We start from the raw sequence: 27,265 nt of genomic DNA, 5'->3' as shown, positions 1-27,265 counted from the left end.
TCTACAATTGGATACTCAACTTCTAATCAGAAGATCACAATCTGTGCAGATTGGTTATAATATCTCCACCTTGCTGATGATCAACACTGGCACACCTCAGGGATGTGAGCTAAGCCCACTGCTCTACTCTCTCTATAAAGATTTTTACTCCTCGAAGTAATAAAGTCAATTAAATTAGGAGTTTGAGAAGAGTTGGTTTGTCACCTAAAACACTCAGAAACTTACACAGATGTACTGTGGAGAGTATTCTGACAGGCTGCATCACTGTCTGGTATGGGGGATGGGGGGTGGGGGGTGGCTACTGCACAGGACCGAAAGAAGCTACAGAAATCAGTCAGCTCCGTCTTGAGTACTAGCCTCTGTAGTATCCAAGACATCTTCAAGGAGCAGTGCCTCAGATAGGATTTGTCCATGATTAAAGGACATTCATCACCCAGGACATGTTTTCTTCTCATTGGTATTGTCAGGCACGCAGTCAGTAATTCAGGAACAGCTTCTTCCCCTCTGCAATCTGATTTCTAAATGGACAATAAACCCAAGAACACTACCTCACTTTATTTTATAATATATATTACTTCTGTTTTGCACTATTTTTAATTTAACTTTAATATACATAAATATATTTGGTGTAATTGATTTACCAATTTTTTTCTATATTATCATCTACTGTACTATTGTACTGTTGCACTAAATTAACAAATTTCACAACATATGCCGGTATTAAACCTGATTTTGATTCTTATGATGTCTTGATCAGAGCTGTACATAGTACTCGAGGCTTGACCTAACCAATGTTACAAAGTTGGAATATGGCTTTGTCTTACTTTCTGTGACACTGCCGATGAAAGCACACATCCCCATATGCCTTGATCATTTTATCAATCTGTGCTGCCATTTTAAGGGATTTATGGACTTATACGTCAAGGTTCTTGTGTTCACTTGCTTCCTTGTTTCATCTTCTAATATTCATCTTCCTGATAATCATTATTATTCAATGGCTTAAGACAATCCTTGCTACCCCAGGACAGGATTTTTGTCTTCAATGATCTGGATGATAAAGTGGTAAATTGGATCAGCAAATTTGCTGATGATACAAAGATTGGAGGTGTAGTGGACAGTGAGGAAGGTTTTCAAAGTCTGCAGAGGGATTTGAACCAGCTAGAAAAATGGCAGATGGAGTTTAATACAGACAAGTGTGAGGTATTGCACTTTGGAAGGACAAACCAAGCTAGAACATATAAGGTAAATGGTAGGGCACTCATGAGTGCAGTAGAACAGAGGAATCTGGGAATACAGATACAAAATTCCCTAAAAGTGGCGTCACAGGTAGATAGGGTCATAAAGAGAGCTTTTGGTACATTGGCCTTTATAAATCAAAGTATTGAGTATAAGAGTTGGAATGTTTTGATGAGGTTGTATAAGGCATTGGTGAGGCCGAATTTGGAGTATTGTGTCCAGTTTTGGTCACCAAATTACAGGGAGGATATTAATAAGGTTGAAAGAGTGCAGAGAAGGTTTACAAGGATGTTGCTGGGACTTGAGAAACTGAGTTACAGAGAAAGGTTGAATAGGTTAGGACTTTATTCCCTGGAGCGTAGAAGAATGAGGGGAGATTTGATAGAAGTACAGGTGTCCCCCATTTTCCAAACGTTCGCTTTACGACACCTCACTGTTACAAAAGACCTACATTAGTTACTTGTTTTCGCTAACAGGTGTTTTCACTGTTACAAAAAAAGGCAGCGCGCACCCTGAGCAGCCAAGGTCCTCCCCCGGAACTGCATTCTAGCTGACATTGCTTAAACACGTGCTTTATCTCAATTTATTTTGTGCATCTGTTAGCAGGATGAGTTCTAAGGTATCAGAAAAGCCTAAAAGAGCTCGTAAGGGTGTTACACTTAGCGTAAAACTAGACATAATTGTTTCGATCGTGGTGAACGAAGTCAGAACACTGTCCGCATGTTGAACTTGCCTGCGTCCACCATCCGCACTATTTATACGCAGAGAGAAAGAATTTTGAAAGCTGCCGATGTTACTGTTGGCTCTGCTCTTAGCAAAGTGGTCTCTGTTAGTCGGCATCCAATAATGGATAAAGTGGAAAGTCTATTGCTTGAGTGGATTGATGGGTGTGCAAAGCATGGTGTTCCGTTAAGTTTTCTTGTACTTATGGAGAAATCAGTCAGTCTTTTTAATAAGCTGAAACAGAAAGCGCTGGACGATGATTATGAAAGTGTTGCAAAAGTGGAATTTAATGGTAGTCATGGGTGGTTTGATGGGTTTCTGAGGCGAGGGCAGCTTCATAGTTTAAGCAGTGGTCCCCAACCTTCGGGCAGCGGACTGATACATTGCCATGAAGAATGCAGCAGTAATCGGAATGCACCCAGCACATCTTTAAGAAAAAAGCTAAATAAACAAGCTAATTAATTAGGTGCCACTCGGCAGGTAGATGTTGGCCCAGATCAGAGGCGATTGCCAATTGCGTCAGGTAGTTATTCGTATAAGCAAGTGTTTAACTGTGACGAAACTGCAATTTATTGGAGTCGTACCGATTCCGGTAAGTGAAACTACACTGTACATATATTATTTCTACTTTATATCGGCTGTGTATTTTTGTGTTATTTGGTATGATTTGGCAGCTTCATAGCTTAAAGGTTACTGAAGAGAGTGTTTCTGCCAAGAGCGCTTCCGCGAGATTTTCGCTGCACTAGACAGTGCTGCAGAAAAGTATTTCTACTTTATATAGGCTGTGTATTCCTGCTTTTACTATATGTTACTGTTATTTTAGGTTTTATGTGTTATTTGGCATGATTTTGTAGGTTATTTTTTGGGTCTGGGAACGCTCAAAATCTTTCCCATATTAATAAATGGTAATTGCTTATTCACTTTACGACATTACAGTTTACGAACCATTTCATAGGAACTCTCTACCTTCGGATGGCGGGGGAAACCTGTATATAAAATTATGATGGATATCGATAGAGTGAATGCAAGCAGGCTTTTTCCACTGAAGCTAGGGGAGAAAAAAAACAAGAGGACATGGGTTAAGGGTGAAGGGGGAAAAGTTTAAAGGGAACATTAGGAGGGGCTTCTTCACACAGAGAGTGGTGGGAGTGTGGACTGGGCTGCCAGATGAAGTGGTAAATGCAGGCTCACTTTTAACATTTAAGAAAATCTCGGACAGATACATGGATGAGAGGTGTATGGAGGGATATGGTCCAGGTGCAGGTCAGTGGGACTAGGCAGAAAAGTGGTTTGGCACAGCCAAGAAGGGCCAAAAGGCCTGTTTCTGTGCTGTAATGTTCTATGGTTCTAACTTGTATTCCTACCTTCTACATTCATATCCAAACATCACAAACATCAAGGATGCCAGCACTGGTTCAGCATAAGAGACCCAAGAATTCTCTTGGATTCTTAATGTTATAAATGTTCTGCTCATGGGGAGTTGGGGGAATAAACTATTTCACTGCCAGATGCTGGGACAAAGTTACTTCTCTCTAAAAGGTTGTGCTACAATGATTTGCTTCCCAGGGCTGATGAAGTGGAGCTGAAGACCACAGAAGCAAAGAGAAAAGCGAAAAATGACTTGCACTTTGCCTTGGAAACAATGATCCAGCATGTTACCATTATAGAGGTGAGGATCTTAAAATCCATTTAGGTGGTAAGAAAAATGTGTATGAGAAAGGTCTGTAATTTATACCTCTAAACCAAGTCATGGCCTTTTCAATTATGTCAATTAATTTCAGCTGACTGGGCTGGAACCATTTGAGTGGCTGTGGGTGACCAGACTGGTATACAATATTATAGAAACTATAAACAGGGTAGGTGATAAGAATTTTTTTCCTTTGCTGCTAGTATTTAAAGCAAAGGGGAGACAGACACCATCGCGTGTTCCACAGAGATCTCAAAGAGTGTTGATTTCGGAAGACGGGTCTGTGACAAATTTTCTATACTAGTTTTTGAGAGGACAATGTCAGAGTATTTGTGCATTTGGTAAAAGACCATATAGGGACAGAGATTGGCGTGCATTTTAAAGGTCCTTTCCAAATTACAGATGTAAAAGGAGGGCTTAATCCCTTGTGCTTAACTTCTTACAGCATATTGTAATTCTAAGGCCTTCCCTGCAGGATGGATTATTTTATTTTTGTTTAGAGATGCTGCACAGTAACAGGTCCTTTCGGCCTGGCAAGCCCGTGCCAAACAATTAACCTTCTAACCCATGTGTTTTCGGGATGTGGGAGAAAACTGGAGCACCACAGGGAGAATGTACAAACTCTTTACCGACAGTGATGGGAATTGACCCCGGGTCACTGATGTGTACATATTTGTGGTGAATGTAAGAAAAGAGGATAGGTCAATTAAATGTGTAAATAGATGGTATGGGAGGGAGAGCTTTAGATTTTGGGATCTCTGAGATTGTTTCTGGGGAAGGTGGATGTGTACAAAAAATGCTGGACCTTGGACACAATGGATATGTAGATAATGGAGGAGCATGAATCAAGTGTGGGCAGAAGAGAATTCATTGGTTTAATTCTGCATTGTTTCAGTGAAGACACTGTGGGCTACAGGGCTTGTTTCTGTGCTGTATTGTTCAGTTCCGACACCTCATAAGGCTGTATTTGGGGTGCATTTAATAAACAGCTGTACCTGGAAGGGATGGTGTGAAATTGCTAGAATAAATAAAAGGACAATGATATTTTTAAAGTCTCTAGTTTTTGCGTACCCAGCAACAGAACTAAAGTGATAGTGATGTGCACTTCCTTCCAGTGCATGGCAATCCAGTCGTTTCATGGTTTTGTGAACTAATGACTAGTGTTATGCTCCATGTTTTTTTTTATCATGCGACATCTTTGATGGGACTGATTTTCTGTTCTCAATAGTGATTTCACATGATAGCCACTGAATAATATTGCCATAACTTGGGCTACTTATCCATCTACAGACATATTGCACATGCTATTCTGCTAGCCATTTTTCTACTGGGTTTAAGAACTTCCCAGCTTACGTGCAAGTCACTTGTGCTCACCAGTTAGCAGAGTCAGGGCACTCCACTGGTCAAACTTGATACTGCGATTAGAATCTGAAATGCATTGGGTGGGTGTTTGTCTACAGGTGACTTTGGTTTCCTATGGCTTTAAACTTTGGGCCATGACTGTTCCTGATTTAAAGGTGAGATATTCATTTGCAGTGCTTTCCTTTAAGGATTCACTTTTTAAAAAGTGTTTTGTTTCATTTAGAATTACCTTGAAGATTATCAAAGATGTGCTGCAAGAGACCATGAAGAACTCTTGAAAGAAGACTTTTTAAAGGATCTTCAGTGCATAACTGAATCATGTAAAGAGAAGAGTAATTCTCTGTGAGCTTTGCCAGTTAACATTGTACAGTTTGTATTAAGAAATAAATTCACATTGTTGCAGTTGTAGGTTGTCTTCTGGCTGGTCAAAGAATTGTTAGACGCAGTAGAAAGTACATACTAATCTAACTTCTAAATAAGAAATGTATTCCCAAGCTTATCAGCAAAATTATTCAAGTAAATCCTTAGGATATCCTGCAAAAAGAGCTTTGTAGCCTAGACTGTTTATTCTATTCAAGTTCCTATTGATCCATGAGGTGCAAGACAGGAATAAGCACACAGAATATGTTAAAAATTATTGTTGTAAAATTCATAATAAACTAGCATCAGATGAAATGCATTCAAAATTCTGTCTCTTGTTTACAGCTTATTTTAAGAACTTTTATCATTAAAATAGAATTAAATGCTGGAAACCCATTGGGCGACAACTGCGCAGAGAAAAATTTTCCATTTTAGTCAATCTGTCATCAGGACTAAAGTTACAAATCAAATCCATTCATAGAGAAGTGGCGAGAACAAAGGGAATGCTTTTGAATTTGGACTGTGCCCAATCAGTAAACGGGATTCATTAGAAAAAGTGAATAAAAATAAGGCAGGGGCAAGTGGAGTCACTGTTAAAGTGGAGAGGCTGTGGCTCATCAGGCTTGGGCAAGGTAAGTATCTGGTAAGTTTTAATTTTTTATTCATTCCTCTTCTGTTAGGGCACAGTGCAGTGAGAATGATCAGATCCATGGCATCCTAAAGGGGGAGGATGAGCAGCGAGAGGTTTAGGTACATATTGGCACCAATGACATAGGTAGGAAAGGTGAGGAGGTCTTGAAGAGAGATTTTAGGGAGCTAGGTAGAAAGCTGAAAAACTTCCAGGGTAATCACTGGATTGCTGCCTGTATCACATGCCAGTAAGGGTAAGAATAGGAGCATTTGGCAGGGGTCAGATTTCAGGATCATTGGAACCCCTTCTGGGAAAGGTACAACCTATACCAAAGGGATGGGTTACACCTGAACCCGAGGGGGACCAATGCCCTTGCAGGCACGTTTGCTAGAGCTGTTCCTGAGGATTTAAACTAATTTGGCAGGGGGATGGAAATCGGACATATAGTACCGAAGCTGGGGTAGTTGGTTTACAAACAGAGGCAGTGTGCTTTGAGATTGCTAGCAAGGACAGGCTGATGATGGGGTAAAATTGCAGTCGACAGGATGAATTACAATGGAAAAGGGGGACAAAATCAAGAAGGGTGATGAATACAGGACCGAAGTTATATTTGAATGTATGCAGTATACAGAATAAGTAGGTGAACTTGTAGCAGAGCTACAGATTGGCATGTATGACATCGTGGGCATCACTGAATTGTAACTGAAAGAAGATTTATAGCTGGGAGCTTAACATCTAAGAATACACATTGTATCTAAAGGACAGGCAGGTGGGGTGGCTCTTTTGGTAAAGAAAAATGAAATCAAATCCTTGGAAAGAGGTGACATGGGCTCGGAAGCTATAGAATCATGGGTAGGACTAAGAAACTGCAGGGGTAAAAAGACTGCTAGGATTTATATACAGGCCTCCAAACAGTAGCCAGGATATTGGCTACAAATTGCAATGAAAGATGGAAAAGGCAGGTAAAAAGGGCAATGTTATGATAGCCATGGGGTTTTCAATATGCAGGTAGATTGGAAAAATCAGGTTGGTACTGGATCCCAGGATTGGTAATTTGTGGAATGCCTACAAGATGGCTTTTTAGAGCAGCTTGTGGTTGAGCCCACTAAGAAATCAGCTATTCTGGGTTGGGAGTTGTGAAATAAGCTAGATTTGATAAAAGATCTTAAGTTAAAGGATTCTTTAGGAGGAAGTGATCGTAATTTGATAGAATTCACCCTGAAATTTGAGAGGGAGAGGCTTAAGTCAAAGGGAATTACAGAGGCTTTGGAGAATTGGTTGATGTGTACTTGGATTTTCAGAAAGTCTTTGACAAGGTGCCACACATGAGATTGCTTTACAATCTGTGAGCCCATGGTACTACAGGAAAAATTCTAGCATTGATAAAGTAGTGGCTGATTGGCAGGAGGCAAAGAGTAGGAATAAAGGGAGACTTTTCTAACTGGCTGCCGATGAGTAGTGGTGTTCCACAAGGGTCTGTGTTGGCGCCGGTTCTTTGTTATATGTCAGTGATTTGGATGATGGAGTTGATAGCTTTGTTGCAGAGTTTGTAGTTGATATGAAGATAGGTTGAGGGATAGGTAGTTTTGAGGAAGTAGAGAGGTTACAGAAGGATTTGCACAGGTTAGGAAAACGCGCAAAGAAATGACAGATGGAATACAGTGTCAGGAAGTGTATTGTTATGCACTTTGGTAGAAGAAATGAAAGGGTTGGCTATTTTCTAAATGGAGAGAAAATACAAAAAACCTGGAATTCAGGAGAATGAAGAGAGACATCGAATAGTGAAAGGGCTTGATTGGAGTTGATTTGGAGAGGATGTTTCTTATAGTGGGTGAGTCTTAAGACCAGAGGACACAGTCTCAGAATGGAGGGGCGGGGAGTCCTTATAGAATGGAGATGAGGAATTTCTTTAGCCAGAGGGTGGTTCTTTGCCACAGGCAGCTGTAGAGATCAAGTCTTTATGTACATTTAAGGCAGAGGTTGATAGATTCTTGACTGGTCAGGGCATGAAGGAATACAGGGAGAAGGCAGAAGACTGGGGCTGAGAGGAAAATTGGATCAGCCATGATAAGACCATAAGATATAGAAGCAGAATTTGGCCATTTTGTCCAAGTCTCCCCTGCCATTTCATTATGGCTGATTCAATTTTCCTCTCAACCTGCTCCCTTTACTACTCTACTCTACTTTAGTACCCTGGTCTACTAAACAGGTACAACAGCTCACTCATACTTCAAGAGGAAAGAATCAACTAAAAACATCACTAAAAGCACCTTTTCTGAGGTAAATTGTGTTAAATTATCACAGCAAACAGAGGGTGCGACCAATGGTAAGGGAAGTTTGGGGGACGAATTGGGCCAATGTATTGCAGAATCAATGCAAATGGAGTGAGCCATTCGGAGAGGAGAAGTTAGGGCAGAGGAGATTCAATGCCCGTACAACTGGACCAGTTGCAAGGTTGGGATCTCCCTGGGCACCAAGAGAAGGTGGGGCTGGGGCAGGGGAGTTCTGATGTCCATAGGACTGGGCCAGGTGTGAGGTTGGCTTGCTTTGGGTGCCAAGCTGATTTGAAGAGCTTAAGTGCAGCTTCAGGCTGAGCGGTGAATTTCTGGTCCTGGAGTGAGTCGCTGGGTGGTGTGGTCTAGGCCCTGAGGCCTTTGCAGCAGCTGGGTCCTAGTGCGAGGTACGATCTGCTGTTCAGATAATTTAAACACCATCCCAGATCAGAGGAGAGCTGATTTTGCTCACTGTGCATGATGTTCACTCCTCACTCCAGGGCACCTGAACCTTTCACTGTTGTGGTTCCCAGGTACAATGCAAGGTAAGATCTGTTGTCTGGTTAATTTAAACGCCAGCCCAGGTAGTCTGAAAAGACGAGGTGTCAGGATCCAAGGTGAGAACCAATTTCACTCACTCTTCATGATGGTCACTCCTCTTTCCATGGTGCTGACGCTATGGAGACTACTCTGGCTGCTGTGCTCTATGCCTGCTAATTTGATGAACTGATGAGCAAGGCTTGGGCCTATTCTGGGCTCTTCCAGGGTATGAATCTGAAGTCTCAATTTGGTTTGGAATGTTGCTTGCTTCAATTGTTTGCATGATTTGTTTTTATTTTGCCTTTCTCTTAAGCATTGTGTGTTGGTCTTTTATTTATTTACTTTTTTAAATTGGGTTCTTTCGGTTTCTTGTTTTGTGGCTACCTTTAAGCAAGCAAATCTCAAGGTTGTATAATTTATACATTCTTTGATAATAAACACACTTTGAATGCGAGAGGAACTGGCCAAAATTAATTGGAAGGGAACTCTAGCAGGGATGATGGCAGAGCAGTGATGGGTGGACTTTCCAGGAGCAATTCAGAAAGTGCAGGATAGATGCATCCCAAAGAAGTAGCATTCTTGTGATGGAACTGTGACTGACAAGGGAAGTCAAAACCAAAATATAAGCCAAAGAGGGGGCATATAATTGACTAAAAATTAGTGGGAAGTTAGAGGATTGGGAAGCTTTTAAAAACCAACAGAAGGCAACTAACCTCCAAGAGGACCACACCCTGTGGTTATGTTGGCTGGAGTAAAGGCCTTGTGCTTTGACTTTTGTTGGGGATATCCATGCCAACAGGTTGAAGGGTAGAGGCCAGATTAAGAGTGGTCCACCAGTCTTCCAGGTTCAGGGATTCAGCTGAGGGCTAACAACTCTAATGAAGAATCCTACATCTGTGTGTGATAGTATTCCTGAGTCTCCGCCCAGGACTGATAGTAGTGACAACAGAGAGAACGCTATTGGCACAATGAAGGAAGACCTGAACGCTGCCAAGATCAAGACCAAATTGTTTTTTTAAAATGTACAAGCCACATACACAACTGGCAAGCTTGCACAAATAACTAGAAATGTGTTGTTACAACCTTCCTGTACTGATCACCAATGAAAGCAGATGAACAGGTTCTGGGAGACTAAACGCAGCAGCTGGTGGAAACAGTTTTATACTCGGGAAGGGAAGGTGGTCAGCGACATGATGGCATTGCTGTCATTTTGAAGAAAGGCATTGAGAAATGCTTGCTGGAGTGGAAACCAATCAACAGTAGACTGAAGTTTCTGGCATTGAAATAGGCTGCGGTGGATAAGTTAAGATCAGAGGTGAGGACCGACAACAACCCACTCGCCTATATCCTGACCTCAGTGCAATTGGATGCTACAAGTCATTGCTAGTTGGCGACGTCTGCTTATGATTTCAGCCTTCAATATCAGCCGGGTAGTCAGAACACTGATGTGGATGCATTGTGCTGATGTCCATGTGAGATGCTGGATATGGCCGGAGAGTGGGAGAGCGTTCCTGCCTCTGATGTTAAAGCAATGTGTCACTTTTCCACACTGGGGAAATCAGAGGGAAAGTTATAGCCTGATAGAGTTGTGGATCATTTGGGAGCTAATAGTCATGCCATTGCACAAGCTTATTGAAACTTGACTGCTCTGGATATGAAGCAGTTGGTCACCTTGAGCCCTGTGGAATTTGCAGCAGCCCAGTGAGATGGCCCTTGTAAGTGCCATTTGGTCATCTTGTCAAAGAGGATATGGCCCAAGCTGAGCAAACAAAACCCCCTACCAGACCCCTAATGATGAAGGAAGGAAACAAACTAGAGTTGGGGGACAAGGTTTTATACTGTCTCCTCCAGACAGGTGTCAGTGTTCCCAGTTTATTTTGCCGGAAAATTGTACTAAAGTCACCAGCATGATTACTCTAGTTTTTTGGAGTTTGACAAGACCTACGGATTGGTCTGAATTTGATTCTGTTGGCCTCAAATAAAGCTTGGGGTTGAAAAGGACTGTCAGTCATGTATACAATGTATTTGGACGAAGACGCTGCCAATGAGAATTGGTCCATTATCTCATTTACAGAGCAGAGGACCACTTGAGTTAATGTGCAAACACAAGGAAATCTGCAGATGCTGGAATTTCAAGCAACACACATAAAAGTTGCTGGTGAACGCAGCAGGTCAGGCAGCATCTCTAGGAAGAGGTACAGTCGACGTTTCGGGCCGAGGCCCTTCATCAGGACTAACTTGAGTTAGTGTGCATGGATTTCCTCTCCACATGCCTGATTCCCAAAACGATGTGAATATCTTGTTCACAGATCACTACACCAGATATGCTCAAGCCCACCTGAAGGATCAGAGAGCATATCCAGTTGCCAAAGTGTTATGGGAGATGTATTTTGTTCATTATGTCCTCCTAAGAATGACCCACAATGATCAGGAAAGGGATTTTGAGCATCAGCTCATACATGAGTTACTGAACATACTTGGAGTCGAAGTCAAGGACCATGTCATATCACCCTCAGGATGATCCTCAGCCTGTAAAGGTTCAACCAGACAATGCTAGACATGCTTGGAACACTGGATGCCAACAAAAAGAACAAGTGGAGCCAGCATATTGGGCATGACACACTGCTACAGCTGTACACAGAATGAAGCTACCGGCTACTCACCATACTATTTGGTGTTTGGATGCAAAGCAAGATTACTGGTAGATCTGTTTTGAAACTGGTGGTGAAAACTTGCTACAGAAGGCATATAACCATTACAGCATGGAAGCAGGCCATCTCAGCCCTTCTAGTCCGTGCCGAACTCTTACTCTCACCTAGTCCCACCGACCTGCACTCAGCCCATAACCTCCATTCCTTTCCTGTCCATATAGCTGTCCAATTTAACTTCAAACGACCACATCAAACCTGCCTCAACCACTTCTGTTGGAAGCTCGTTCCACACTCTCTGAGTAAAGAAGTTCCCCCTCATGTTCCCCCTAAACTTTTGCCCTTTAACTCTCAACTCATTTCCTCTTGTTTGAATCTCCCCCATTCTCAATGGAAAAAGCCTATCCACGTCAACTCTATCAATCCCCCTCATAATTTTAAACACCTCTATCAAGTCCCCCCCTCAACCTTCTACGTTCCAGAGAATAAAGACCCAACTTGTTTAACCTTTCCCCGTAACTCAGGTAATGAAACCCAGGTAACATTCTAGTAAATCTCTGTACTCTCTCTATTTTGTTGACATCTTTCCTATAATTTGGTGACCAAAACTGTACACAATACTCCAAATTTGGCCTCACCAATGCCTTGTAACAATTTCAACATTACATCCCAACTCCTATACTCAATTGTCTGATTTATAAACGCCGGCATACCAAAAGCTTTCTTCACCACCAAGTATCTCAAGTATGTGGCCGACACGAGGAAAGATCTGCAGAAATCTGAGGTTGCAGCTGTTTCTGCTAACAATCAAAATCAAGGAAACAAGGGGATATGATCAAAAGATTCGGTTCTCTCAACTGATGCCTGGAGGTAGTTTTAATAAGAAATCTGGGGCTACCAGGGAAGCATAAGTTGGCTGACCATTGGGTTTCTGTGCCTTACATAGTGGAGATCCAGATGCCAAATTTGCCAGTTTGTGGTGAAGCCAGAGGATGGAAATGGCCCTGTCTAAATTCTCCATCAAAATCACATTTTACCCCTAGGACAGGAAGTGCATGTTGACCTAGAGCCTGACACAGACCCAGAACTCTGCACAGGAGGAGGACAAAAAGCCAACAAGCTGACAATAGTGTGATTTCGGTGAATACTGTAGAGTCAGGGGATGAGAAAATGAGTGTGTGGTATGCTTTACCTTATGCAAACTCCCCAAGAATTGATGAAGGGATGTTTGAATCTCTCAGCCCCGACTCGGATATAGTGGGAAAGACTACCACGGGACACAGCCTCAAGATTTGGGGGAGTAAATTTAGGATGGAGGTTATGAGGAACTGCTTTTCCCAAAGAATGGTGAATCTGTGCAATTCCCTGCCTAATGAAGATGTGGAGACCAGTTCAGTAAATATATTTAAGACAAGGTTAGATAGATTTTTGCGTAGTAGGAGAATTAAAGGTTATGGAGAAAAGGCAGGTAGGTGGAGATGAGTCCATGGCAGATCGACCATGCTCTTATTGAAAGGCAGAACAGGCTGCACAGGTCAGATGTCCTACTCCTGCTCCTATTTCTTATGTTCTTATGTCAGGCAGTGAGAGGAAACTGGGCTCCAATACAATTGGGGATAAAGCTGAGTTCAGTCAGGTGGCAGGGAGACCTGAATCACCAGAAGGTATGAGTGATAGACAGGTAAAGGCATCACCTAATATGCAGGAATGGTAACAAGGGGTGGCTGAAACTGAATAAGCTGACGATGACATAAGGAAACCCCCTGACAGTCTGGCATATGATGCACCGGGGAAACAAAGTATTACATCCATCCCAATAGTGAGATATGTTATCTTCTTTTTACAAATGGATTGGGGATCCTGAAATCACCAAGTACATTTGAACACTGTTATTAATAATAGTTTAATAAGTTCCAAGGTCATGAGGACATGACAGTTTTCGTGGAGGGAGAATGTAATACCCTGGGTAAGATTTCTACTGCTATGTTAGGATTTTTTTTTATTTTAGCAGTTTTCTGTAAAAGCAGTGTGTGCTAGTAAGAGTGTTTTGGCTTTGGCTAAAGATAAGGAGCCATGTTGACCAACTTTGGGTTAGAGTTAAATGAGGAAATCTGAAGATGCTGGAATTTAAAGTAACACACATAAAAATTGCTGGTGAATGCAGCAGGCCAGGCAGCATCTATAGGATGTACAGTCGACATTTCAGGCTGAGACCCTTCGTCAGGACTAACTCCCAGTTAGAAGGGTCTCGGCCCGAAATGTCGACTGTACCTCTTCCTATAGATGCTGCCTGGCCTGCTGCATTTACCAGCAATTTTTATATAGCGTTAGGATTAGGTTGAGATTATTCGGGCAGTGGGCGAATCAGTTCTCTTGTGCTTTTTGATCTCGTCACTTGAGATTCAGTGTCACGCAACCCTGCCAATTTGATCTGGCCCACGCCTTCAGTCCAACACTTGTCTTTCTTGGATCTTGCCCCTCCTGACACAGGTCATCGGGTTTGTGGGGGAGTGGCCAGGGTTAATCGGAGTGTGCCTGGGGTTAGTGGGGGTGTGCCCCCTTGGGCCTCAGGATTAGGTTTGAGGGTAGGGCTGGCAGATGTATATGTTGGGTTGGGAGAGATCAGGTTGTGGAGTTTTGTGGGTTGAGCATGTAGGGCTCTGGTGGAAAGGGTAGTGTAGTGGCTGCGGGTTTGTGGGAGTGTAGCCAGGGTTAATTGTGGTGAGCCTCAGCTTAGTGGGGGTGTGTGCCCCTTTGAGCCTTAGATTAAGGTTTCAGGGTAGGAATGGCGGATGTATGTGTGGGGATGGGAGAGGTAAGGTTGTGGAGATTTGTGTGGTGAGCGATGAGGTGCTATGGCATATAGGGTAGTGTAGTGGAGCCAGTTTAATCTGGTCCATGCCTTTCTGACGCCACTTGATTTAACAAACCAGGTGTGCACTGGGACACATCATCAGTAATGCAACGCCAGGTCATTGGGTGTTTCGGGTCTTTAATCGGCCTCCCTCTGCTAGAAATGGTTAAAACTAGTGTATGATGGGATACTTGCCCATTCTGGAGCAGCTAGGCTTAAGACTGCTGATGTGTGTCGAGAATAACCTTGGATGATAAGTTCAGTACCAGGAACTCCAATTAATAAGATACCAGGCACCTGGAAGCCTGCTAACAGGGAACAAAGAGGACTGTTAATCTCACGCTAAGAGAATAATTGACATGTTTTTTGAACGTTTGATCTTGTACTGACCATGGAATGCCAAACAAAGTTATGTGAAGTTGTTTGTCTTGCTGTATAAATATGAGTTCTGTATAATCTAGAACTCAGAGTTCTGGTGGCGATGGAGACTGCTGCAGACTCTCCATGATATCGTGTTAATAAACTCTTAAAACGAAACTTGAAGCCACTCTGGTGTTCTTAGTTAGTGTTTCCATGACAGAATATGGCGATGAGGATGGGATCTCCATTGAGCGAGATCCGAAGAAAGGCTAACTCAGGGGGTCAAGTTAAACAAGGGACTGCCCCAGGTGAAATGGGGGTAGATTCCGGATTAAAACAAGGGACTGCCCTAGCTGAAAGGGGGGTAGTGCCCAAATGGAACTGCTCTAGCTGAAAGGGGGTTGTTGCCAGAGACACCCCTGGGAGGAGGGAATGTAGTCGGTAGCCTAGCGTCCAGCCGGTGACTCAGAGTAAGCCAAGACGCCTGCACAGCTGAGGCTGGAAGAAGACCTAAGAAGGAAACAAAGCCAGGGCTGCGAGGAAAAAAAGAGAAGGAAAAGAAAAACGTAGCTACGGGGAAAAAAGTAAGAGGAGACTTCAAGGTTTGTAGATGAAGATTCAGTGAGCACTCATTGTGCACAGAGTGTGGATAAAGAAACTTTGTGCTGTCTTAACTGAAATTAAAATCCTAAACCGGAAAAATGGGAAATGCCAGCAGTTTTTGGCTAGCGCTGATCCTGCTAATAAACCGAAGAGTTCCAGAGGTAAGACGAAGGCTTTGAACACTCAACTGCAGGTAGGAAAAAGACCGCCAAAAAGATTAAGAAGATAAAACAGCACCACCAGCAAATAGGAGACCCCTTAGTTCTGCCTGGATCCCCGGCGGATATGGTGATCAGAGAGACCAGAGATGATCATTATGCAGTAACGTTCAGTAGTGATTTGTATGAGTGGTCACATGGGGTTGGCCGAATGGGGGAAGTTTTAATTTGAGACTAATCCAGCACTGGGAGGACACCACCCGAAATGGGGACGGCACCCAAATTGGGATGCTGATTACATGTAAAGACGTTTTAAACGATGTAAGAAGGTGGCTAAAAGACACCAGCCTCCAAAGAAAAAGGAGGTTAAGCAGCCTGAAACAGAGAAGGCTGGGGCTGAAACGAAACCTGACACAGGACTTTATCCCCAACTCCCCGTTGGCACACAATAGTAAAATAGACCATTTAATAATGACGACGACTGCCTTGGGACAACCCGCACCCACTCACAACCCCCATGCCAGAAGTTCAAGCACCTGACACCCCCGGGGGAGCAGACAGCACTGTAACGAGAGAAGGGTCCTAGGACAGAGGAATTGAAGCTGAGGGAGCTGAAGGAAGTGTCAGCAGTACTAAAGATAACTCAAAACAAAACACCCGTAAAGGCAGACAAAAAAAAGGGGGGGGAAAGAGAAAAAGAGAATGGAGGATAAGCTTTTATCAGACACATTCATTATATCTAAAACAGCCCTGCTTCCCCAGCTGGGTCCGCAAACCCTTTGTAAATTAGGGGCAACGCTGCACTGTAAAGCTGAAGGTCTTTTATCAGACACATTCATTATATCTAAAACAGCCCTGCTTCCCCAGCTGGGTCCGCAAACCCTTTGTAAATTAGGGGCAACGCTGCACTGTACAGCTGAAGGTATATACACGGAGCTTCCTCAAATTAGGGTCCTTCAAATGCTAAAATTAATGAATGGGCGAGAAAAGGACAGTTCAGAACCCATACTATACTGTTTGCAGCTGGATAGTAATCTCTGTGCTTGGCAAGTTCAGAAACTGTATGACACAGTGATAAAACGAGCCAACCTCTACACGCAAAATCTGCAATACTTGATTAATCGCAGCCGAGAAAAGAAGCAGCTCCATTGCGAGGTCTATTAAACTTTACAAACTGACCCGCACTATGATCAGGCTGTACACCTTATCTAAACGGTAAAGCTGAAGGCAACACCGTATGTGTATTTTGGTCCCGAGGGATTAGGGCTCCTGATAGACCTAGTGGAAGATCAGGAAAAACAATTCTGACTAGGGGTCTCCTCAATGCCTCATTTGACAGTGGTCATAAAACCACCAGTGAAGCCTAAAGATATCGGTATGATGATAAAACGATTGGTGAGAGAAACCAAGGCTGTTTATACTATAACTCTGCCGGTACTGGGACAAGAAGCCCGAATAGAATTTTTTAACGAAAAGGAGGGGAGAAATATGTTAAAGTCCGAGAGCTGGGAAACAACCTTCGAAAAGCAACAACCACCAGCAGAAGACCCTCTACTTCCCCCTGGAGCATTACAGCGGCTACCAGGGAACCTATGGGCCCAACATAACAATCATGTGGGAAAGGCCCAAATAGCTCCGGAGCGGAAAGTTACTCTAAAAAGGAATGTGCCACTGCCCTGTATTAAACAGTACCGTATAGCTACTGAAGCTGAAGAAGGTGTCGCTCCAGTAACTGACTCATTATTGCAGCAAGGGGTGCTGGTGAAGACACAAAGCCTGTGTAACGGGCCGGAGAAATGAGTGGCGTTTTGTGCAGGACATAAGAGATAGTTATCCCTATCACTCCGCTGGTGCTGGACACCAACATTATGCTTACTCCTACACCTGCGGGAGCTAGTACCTTTTCTGTAATCGATCGGTGCTCAGCATTTTTCTCCATACCTTTGCACGAGGATAGCCAGTATTTATTTGCCTTTACTTATAAGAATGAGCAATATACGTGTACACGTCTGCCCCAGGGATATACCAAAAGCCCCGCAGTTTATACTGCAGCACTTAAAAATGATTTGGCCGAATGCCAGCTGACCGAATATTCCACGCTGATTCAGTATGCAAACAACATCCTGATAGCTTCTGCTACAGGGCCACAATGTCTGACAGATTCTTTAACACTCCTTGAACGTTTGGCGAGAAGAGGGCACAGGGTGTCTGTGGAAAAAATGCAGTTTTGCCAAGAGACTGTCAATTACCTTGGATTCCAGCTCAGTAAAGGTTGGCGAAGTTTGGGAAGGGATCGAATAAAAGCAATAAAGAAGGCCCCAGTCTCCAAAACAAAAAATGACATTCTTTCTTTCCTGGGCGTGGTAGGGCACTGTCGACAGTAGATTCCTGAATACCGGGAGAGGGATGCAGTAATGCGTTCTGCTACATTGAAAATGGAACCCCTCGTCCAGGAATGGACACCTGAAAGGGAGAAAGCCTTCCATGGCCTAAATGTAATGGTAGAAAAATCTATTCCTATTGTATTGGATCACCCGTACTGTGATAGTACCCCATGCCGTATTGCTACTGTTGAATTCAGCTGCTACTCATCATTTTACTTCAGCCAGAAGGACCCGTTATGAGGTGATTTTTCTCTCTTGATCCAGCTCTACGTACAAAAGATCTCCAGCTATTAATCCAGCTACTTTTGTTCCGTTACCATCTGCACAGCATGGTGGGGATGACCACGACTCTCTGCTTGCAGTGGAAACCACTACTACTCCCCCACCAGATCTGAGAAGTGAGCCTATTGATACCCCCGATTTAATCATTTTCACAGTTGGTTCTTTGCACTGCCCAAGAGATGATCTGTTGCTGGCAGGGTACGCTATAGTAACTCCCCACGAGATAGTAGAAGTTTATGCCTTGACAATAGGAACAGCAGTGCAGGCGGCAGAACTCTGTGCCATTACCTGAGCCTACTTGCATTTTGGCCTAAGGAAAAGCTGCCAATATTTATTCCAACTCACGTTATGCGTTTGGGATAATACACCACTTTGGGCAATTGTGGAAAAATAGAGGATTTATCATCTCATCGGGGAAAGCGATTAAACATTCCTCCTTCATACTGAACCTTTTGGAAGCTATACAATCGCCAGGCACAGACTTTAGTAATATTTAAGTGCGAGGCACACACCTCAGCCGAGAATGAGGTCTCCAAGAGAAATTGGTTTGCAGACATGGTAGTAAAACAGGTGGCCCTTCAGCGACAACCTGTGCTATAGACCCCTCGGATTGAATCAGGAGGGAAGGAGCTCCCTGTGTGTATTTAAAAACGCAAACACGAGGAAATCTGCAGACAACGCATATCAAAGTTGCTGGTGAACGCAGCAGGCCAGGCAGCATCTCTAGGAAGAGGTACGTCGACTGTACCTCTTCTTATAGATGTTGCCTGGCCTGCTGCATTCCACCAGCATTTTGTGTGTATTCCCTGTGTGTATTGACGTCCAGCAGTTGCAGGAAGCCCAAATCTTGCCTCACAGCAAGAGAAATGTGCCTGGAGCAAATCTGCATGTTATCAGAATACCGGGCTATGGCGTCACCCAGACACAAGATCACAAGACAAAGGAGCAGAAGTAGGCCATTCGGCCCATCGAGTCTGATCCGCCGATCCACCATGAGCTCGACTATTCTCCCATCTAGTTCCAATTTCCGGCTCTTTCCCCCATATCCCTTGATACCCTGACTAATTAGATACCTGGTGATCTCCTCCTTAAACACCCTCAATGATTGGGCCTCCACAGCTGAATGTGGCAACGAATTTCATAAATCCACAACCCTCTGGCTTAAAAAATTTCTCCTCATCTCTGTTTTAAATGGGTACCCTCTAATTCTAAGACCGTGGCCTCTTGTCCTGGACTCACCCACCAAGGAAAACAGCCTTTCCACATCTACTCTGTCCAACCCTTTCAACATTTGAAATGTTTCTATGAGATCCCCTCTCATTCTTCTATACTCTAATGAATACAGTCCAAGAGCCGACAAACACTCCTCATATGTTAACCCTTCCATTCCAGGAATCATCCTCGTAAATCTTCTCTGAACTCTTTCCAACATCAGAACATCCCTTCTAAGATAGGGGGGTCAAAATGGCACACAGTATTCCAAATGAGGTCTCACTAATGCCCCACAGAGCCTCCTTACTCTTATACACTACTCCTCTTGAAATGAATGCAAACATAGCATTTGCTTTTCTTACTGCCGATCCAACCTGGTGGTTAACCTTTAGGGTATCCTGCACAAGGACCCCCAATTTTGCACTTTGCACTTCCGATTTTTGAATTTTCTCCCCATCTAAATAATAATCTGCCCGATTATTCCTTCTTCCAAAATGTACAACCATACATTTCTCAACATTGTATCTCATCTGCCATTTCTTTGCCCACTCTCCTAAACTGACCAAGTCTCTCTGCAACCTTTCCGTTTCTTCAACACTTCCTGCTCCTCCACCTATCTTGGTGTCATCCGCACACTTAGCCACAAAACCATTTAATCCATAATCTAAATCATCAATATACATCGTAAAAAGAAGCGGCCCCAACACCAACCCCTGCGGAACACCACTAGTAACCGGCAACCAATCAGAATAGGATCCCTTTATTCCCACCCTTTGCTTTCTGCCTATCAGCCAATGCTCCACCCATTCCAATATCTTTCCTATAATTCCATGGACTCTCATCTTATTAAGCAGCCTCATATGCGGCACCTTATCGGACGCCTTTTGAAAATCCAAATACGCAACATCCACAGCCTCTCCCTTGTCAACCTTATTTGAAATTACCTCAAAAAATTCCAATAGGTTGATGAGGCAGGATCTTCCCTTCATGAAACCATGCTGGCTTGGGCCTATCTTGTCATGCACCTCAACGTATTTCATAATCTCGTCCTTGAGGATTGACTCCAATAACTTTCCAACTACCGACGTCAGACTAATAGGTCTATAATTTTCTTTTTGCTGCCTCCCTCCTTTCTTAAACAGCGGAACTACATTTGCAACCTTCCAGTCCTCCAGAACCATGCCAGAGTCTATTGATGCCTGGAACATTATTTCCAATCCCTCCACAATCTCCAAAGCCACCTCCTTCAGAACCCATGAGTGCACCTCATCAGATCCGGGAGACTTATCTATTCTTAGTCCATTTAGTTTCCCAAGCAATTTCTCTCTCATAATCTTGACTGTACCTAATTCTATCCCCTGAGACCTCTGGCTATCAGGTATGTTGCTGATGTCTTCCACTGTGAAGACTAATGCAAAATACTCATTAGTTCCTCTGCCATCTCTTTGTTACCCATTATAATTTCTCCAGCATCATTTTCAGTCAGTCCTATATCTACCCGTGTCACTCTTTTACTCTTCATATATTTAAAAAAAACTCATAGTATCCTTTTTAATGTTAATCGCCAACTTCCTTTCATAATTCATCTTTTCTTTCCTAATGACTTTCTTAGTTTCCTTCTGTAAGTTTTTAAAAGTCGTCCAGTTCTCAGTTTTCCCACTAATTTTTGCTTCCTTGCACACCATCTCTTTTGCTTTTATTTTAGCCTTAACCTCTTTCGTTAGCCACCTTTGTGCCATTTTTCCATTCATGATTTTCTTTTTTCTTGGAATATATTTTTCCTGCACTTTCCTTATTTCTTGTAGGAATTTCATCCAATTCTGCTCTACCATCCCTCCATCTAGCTTACTTTTCCAACCTACTTGGGCCAGTTCCTCTCTCATACCACTGTAATTTCCTTTGTTCCACTGAAATATCGATACAGATATCTGCTTTTCAAATTTGAAACTGAACACAATCATATTATGATCACTACTTGCAAGGCCGAGTAGTGCGCCCGCTTAGTTTATTTTTGCCTCTGGCTCGCCTGGCACATGGCCAGTGTGAGGGCATCAGATCCCCTCATATATGGAAAAGCATGGACATATTTCAGATAGTCATCATGGCTTTGTATGTCAATGGACTCAGCTGTGCATAGTTCAATTGGAGATACAGGTGGGGAAATGGCAAGCAGAGTTTGATCCAGACAAGCGTGAAGTGGGCCGAAGGTAGGTTTTCTAAGTGTTGCACTTTGCAAGGTCAAAGTGTAAGTGGAAAGTAGACAGTAAGTGACAGACCCCTTTGGAGGTTTGATGTACAGAGGGATTTTGGGGAGGCTGCACCTGAAGATGAGATGGTAAAGAAAGCATACAGCATAATTCCCTTCGTCACTTGGGATGCTCGGCATAAAAGTTGGCAAGTCATGCTGCAGCTGTTGAAAACTTTGGTTTGAGGTGCCTGACTTGGTTGGAAAGGAATGCAGTTCTTTTGTGTCAGATGGTTTTGGTTCAGTGAATAAGGGGTTAACCTTGGTACCAGTGAAAATTGAGGATTTTCAGTCACTTGTATTAGACAGTGTTCCAAAAGTTAGCGATGAGATAAAAATTGATAAGGTAAGTGTTATTGGAAATAATGGGGAAAGTGTTGTTCCTGGACTTTTGAATAAGGTATTTGTAAAGGTTGGATTGGTTGCACGACCTTTGACCCTGCTAGCAGGACAAGGGCATGCTGAAGTATGTCCCCCACTGTTAAATTTTTTTGGACATTTGGAGGTAAACACCTGCAAGGTTATTCACGATGATGTTGTGGATAAGAAGGAAGTTTGTTATGGTTTTGAGATGCCATTGGTGGATGATGTTCTGGAAACGAGTTGGAATGAAGGTCGTAGAAATAGGGTACATGGATTATTTGGCCTCTTCCACAATGTACACATGATAGTTATAAGTCTGGTGATGGTGCGAAGTTTAGTAAACAACGTTGGGAGGTTGACATCTCTCCAAGATAAGGGTGATTTAACAATTCGACTAATGAGCCAAGCTGTTGCTAATGAACCACACAGAAAGACTGATATTTATCCCACATGCGCAGTTACTCGAAGCATGTTTAGGAAGTCTGCTGAGGCCCGTGATAGCAAAACCAGAGGTTTAAAGTATGATGATGTGTCACAGACTTCTCTACCTTCCATGTTACAACAGGATTTGGAGAGTAAGGTGTATGGGAAAGGTTTGTCCTTATCGAAGAAGGAATTTACAAAGGAACAGAATAAAGATTCTGAAATGGTAGCTTTAAAGGAGACAGCTCTCACAGAAGAGGAGGTTCAGAGAGAATCAGTAGGATATTATCTTAAAGATGGGGTGTTGATGAGGAAATGGAGACCAGCCACTGTGCCTGCAAATCAGGAAGTGGTTCCGAAAGTTTACAGGGCTGAAATTTTAAACATGGCTTACAGTATGCCTTTAGGTGGACATTATGGAGTGAGAAAGACAGTGAACAGAATTATGAAGGAATGCTATTGGCCTAATTTAAGGGAGGATGTTGTGAATTTTTGCAGGACTTGCCATACCTGCCAGGTTGAGGGGAAACTTAATCAGGTTATTCAAGTAACACCACTTAACCCGATATCTGCTTTTGGTGAACATTTTTCTGGGGTCATAGTGGATTGTGTAGGCCTATTGCTAAAGACTGCAGCAGTTTGAGGATAAAGGGGAAGCCTTTTAGGACCGAGATTAGGAAAAACTTCTTCAGACAGAGAGTGGTGAATCTGTGGAATTCTCTGCCACAGGAAACAGTTGAGGCCAGTTCATTGGCTATATTTAAGAGGGAGTTAGATATGGCCCTTGTGGCTATGGGAATCAGGGGGTATGGAGGGAAGGCTGGTGCAGGGTTCTGAGTTGGATGATCAGCCATGATCATAATAAATGGCGGTGCAGGCTTAAAGGGCCGAATGGCCTACTCCTGCACCTATCTTCTATGTTTCTATGTCATCAGTATCTGTTAACAATTATGTGTGCTATGTCTAGGCTCCCTGGAGCCGTGCCTTTTGGAAACATCAAAGTCAAGACTGTGGTAAAAGCACTCAGTAAGTTTTTCACACTGGTAGGTCTGCCCAAAGAAACTCAATTTGACCAGGGTAGTAACCTTACTTTGAGAACATTCCAGGGGATAGTTGGATAACTGGGAGCTAAACACATTGTGTCATCTGCATATCTCACAGAGTCGGAGGGAGCCTTGGAATGGTTCAACTCCACTCTTAAGACCATGATTAAAACATATTGTGTGAAAAATGGGGAAAGCTGAGATGAGGGGTTCCCCTACTCCTATTTGCTCTTGGAGATTCGATTCAAAAATCATTGGAGGGTAGTCTGTTTGAACCTGTGTTTGGTCACAGGCCAAAAGGACCTTTGACCCTACTCAGAGAACTGTGGTCTGATTTGGAAATATGGGTCAATATGCAGAAAAGATTTAATAAGGTTTGTGACCTTGCAAAGGATAGTTTGCAGAATGTTCAAATTAAAATAAAGCACTTGTTTGATAAGGTAGCACCTGTGGGTACTGTTATAAAAACAAATGAAGTCGTGGATTCTGATAATGGGGTGAAAAATCATTTTTACGCACTGAATCTAGTATCAACAAGATTTAAGAATTACATTGTTTTGAAAAATATTACTGATAAGGTCCATCAGTTGGAACCTACACCACAAAAACAAGTGAAGGAATTAATTAGCAAGCATAAAGATTTATTTCTTGACATTTTAAGATGGTGTACAGCTGAAGGGCATGACGTCATTGTAAATTCAGCCCAGCCCATCAGAGAGCATCCTTACAGAATGAACTTAGAGAAAAGTAAAATGGTTGAACAAGAAATTGGAAACAAGAAGGAACAAGGGAAGAGAGTGGATGACTGTATTGATAGAGTGGGGAAGGCTAAATACCTTATAAAGATTGACTTGTTAAAAGGATACTGGGGTGTTCCTTTGACAGAGGGGGCTAAAGAGATATCAGCATTTGTGACACCATCTGGACTGTATGAGTACAATGTTTTACCCTTCTGGATGAAAAATGCTCCAGGGACATTTCAAAGAATGATCAATTCTGTGATTAGAGGTATAGAAAACACAGGGGCTTATAACAATGATCTAGTAGTCTGGAATGACACATGGGAAGTTCATATTGCAACGGTAGAAAAACTGTTTGACAAACTTTCCAAGGCCAATCTTAATGTGAACCTCGCTAAAAGTGAGTTTGGCCATGCCACAGTTACATACCTGGGCTATGTGGTAGGCCAGGGCCAACTGGGTCTTGTACAGGCCAAGGTTCAAGCTATTGCTGAGGTTCCTGTTCCAACCGGCAAGAAAGCTTTGAGAAGATTTTTAGGAATGGTTGGGTATTATCCTAAGTTTTGTAAGAACTTTGCAGACATCGCTCTCCCCCTAACAAAACTTCTAAGGAAGATTGAAAGATTTGTATGGAGTGATCTTTGCCAGGAGGCATTTGAACGTCTGAAAACCATCCTGTAGTATCATTCTGTGCTCAAGGCACCTGATTTTTTTCCAAGCCATTTTCTATAGCAACAGACACCAGTGACAAAGCTGCTGGAGCAGTACTGTTACAGAAGGGAGTGGTAGACAGTGAACACCCAGTAGCTTATTTCTCAAAGAAATTTAATGGGCACCAGAAAAATTACTCCACTGTTGAAAAGGAATTGCTAGCACTTATTCTGGCTTTACAACATTTTGAAGTCTATGTTTGTCCTGCCCAGAAACCACTGGTGATTTACATGGATCACAATCCGTTGGCGCTTCTAACTAAGATGAAGGATAAGAATAGAAGGTTATTAAATTGGAGTCTGATATTGCAAGAATATGACTTAAAAATCAGACATGTGGAAGGTACTGACAACATTATAGCTGATTAGTTATCCAAATGTTAAGTTAGAAATTGTATACGTTTTGCTCTGTCATCTGATGAGACACAGATCGGTTTGTTTATATTTTCCCCAATGACATCACTTGCTTGTACATTCTTACAGACAGAGAAGGGAGGAGCAGTTTGAAGACAGTTGGTACTCAGTACGGGGAGATAAATAGAAGGTCAGATGATAGACCTGAGACACATGATTTTGGACACTGAATGAGCTTCATTGTGCCTACAGAAAAAGTGGGTTTTGGAGGATCGATTAGGTGGATCGATCAGTGGCTCTCGCAGTGTGAACAGGTCATGACCGGTGGGGAGTTGTTTGTGTGTCCAACCCTCACCTGGGTTGATAGCTCCACCACAGAAGAACGGTCCCTTTGTTGTGGTCACAGTCAGTGACTTTTAAAGGATTTCAGAGGACAACAGGAAGATCGACGGCGAATGCTCACTTGAAGACTCAGATCTCTCCCTCTCTCTCTCCATCACTACTCAACTCAGTACCACAAACGTAACTGAATTTTACTCATCTGAGTAAGACTATCTATTTACCCCTAGAATTGAAGGAGCTTGGTTTTCATGTATTTCCACACTTACTGATATACTTAGTTATATGTAACCATTGCTAATCTGTTTGATTTATCTGCATTTGTATTACTGTATTGCATAATTACTAATAAATACTATTAGTTAATAGCAATACTGGACTCCAAGGTGTTTCTCATTTCTGCTGGTTCTTTAACCTGTCACAGGGTACGTGACACCATCATGAAAGATGTTCTGATGTCGGTCTCTTAGATAGATCACAGGGTCACCGAACGCTGCAGGGATTTGCACAGATGTAGCTTTATTCTCCTTTCAAAGTGTGTATAATCAGCTTTGAGCTCACCTGGGAGAGAAGCACACAGCCATTCATAATGTTAGGCTTTGCTTTGAAAACCCTGACAGAGCTGACGTGCATCTGATTCCATCTCTAACCTCTACCAGAATTGTCTTTTCACCCTTGAAATAGCAAGTAGTGAGATCTAGTCATTAGCACACTATGAATCTCCTGGTTCATTCACGGCTTTTGGTTTGTGTATGTCTAGTATGTTCACTCATCCACAGGTCTTGATGAAATCATTGACAGCTGTAGTGTATTCATTCAAATTCGAAGATGAGTCCAGTCCACTGACTCAAAGCAGTTGTGTAGTCACTCTTCCACCTCCCTTGACCATCTTGGTCCTCACCACTTGAGCTGCTGTCTTTAGCCTTGGCCTATACACTGGGAGGAGAAGTACATCCAGGTGATTGGACTTTCCAAAGTGTGGGTGGAGGACAGCACAATAGGTATTCTTGATGATGGTATAACAGTGGTCAAGTATTTTGGGTCCTCTGGTTCCACAGGTTATATGTCAGTGTTAGTTCTTCAGAGACTTTTTCAAACTGGTCTGGTTAAAGTCCCCCACAAGGATAGAGAAGGCATTGCAGTGTGCTGTTTCTTGGCTGCCAGTTATGGTGCTGTTGCAAGGACGTGGCGGTGGAATGAACCCAAGAACTGAACACGGGCGCGGAGGCCGAGTCGGGAGGCGTTACAGTCATAGCGAGCACGGAATTGGTGTCCAAGAGAGTCTTTACCAGGAGTCATGGAACAAGGTTACTCATACACGAGTCAACCAACGAACTGGCAGCTCCTTGTTGTGATCACAGGGTCTTTATCCTGCAGTTCCTGATGGGAAGCAGGTGTGTGTTGTTAGTGGAAACTGGGAATGATTGGAAATTAAATGAGCTGTTTGAGCCCCAATTCCTGTGGTAAATAGCAAGGTGGGGATTGCTGGAAAGGACCATGACAGGTGCACAGCTCCTCCTCAGCCTACCTGGCAGAAACTCCCTAAGCAGATAAAATGCCAGTTAGATGTTCCTGGTAGGGTGAGGTGCACTGGCAAAACTGTGCACCGTGATGAGTTAACCTTAGAGCAGTCATTCCAATGGGGCGGTTACGCGATAGGGAAATAGATGTTGTCAGGAAGCATTCAAGATTCTTGGGTGGAGGTGCAGAAAGTGGCACCCTAACTTTAGGCACG

The 27,265-nt window shown here is 43.0% G+C and overlaps 1 protein-coding gene across 1 annotated transcript in view; it reads left to right on the top strand.

Annotated features, from left to right (window-relative positions):
* ndc80 (NDC80 kinetochore complex component) overlaps positions 1-5,682 on the top strand; it is a 122,134-nt gene extending 116,452 nt beyond the window's left edge. Inside the window, exons 16-17 of the mRNA XM_063058506.1 lie at positions 3,526-3,628; positions 5,232-5,682. Coding sequence (XP_062914576.1) covers positions 3,526-3,628; positions 5,232-5,354 — 226 coding nt within the window. The 3' untranslated portion in view covers positions 5,355-5,682. The remainder of the gene's footprint in view (positions 1-3,525; positions 3,629-5,231) is intronic.
* The last annotated feature ends 21,583 nt before the right edge of the window (positions 5,683-27,265 follow it).

This window comes from Mobula hypostoma, chromosome 9, assembly GCF_963921235.1.
Source record: "Mobula hypostoma chromosome 9, sMobHyp1.1, whole genome shotgun sequence".
In the NCBI taxonomy this organism is placed as follows: Eukaryota; Metazoa; Chordata; class Chondrichthyes; order Myliobatiformes; family Myliobatidae; genus Mobula; species Mobula hypostoma.
Note: the sequence above shows the minus strand (reverse complement) of the source record. Positions and strands in the feature narration are given on the sequence as shown.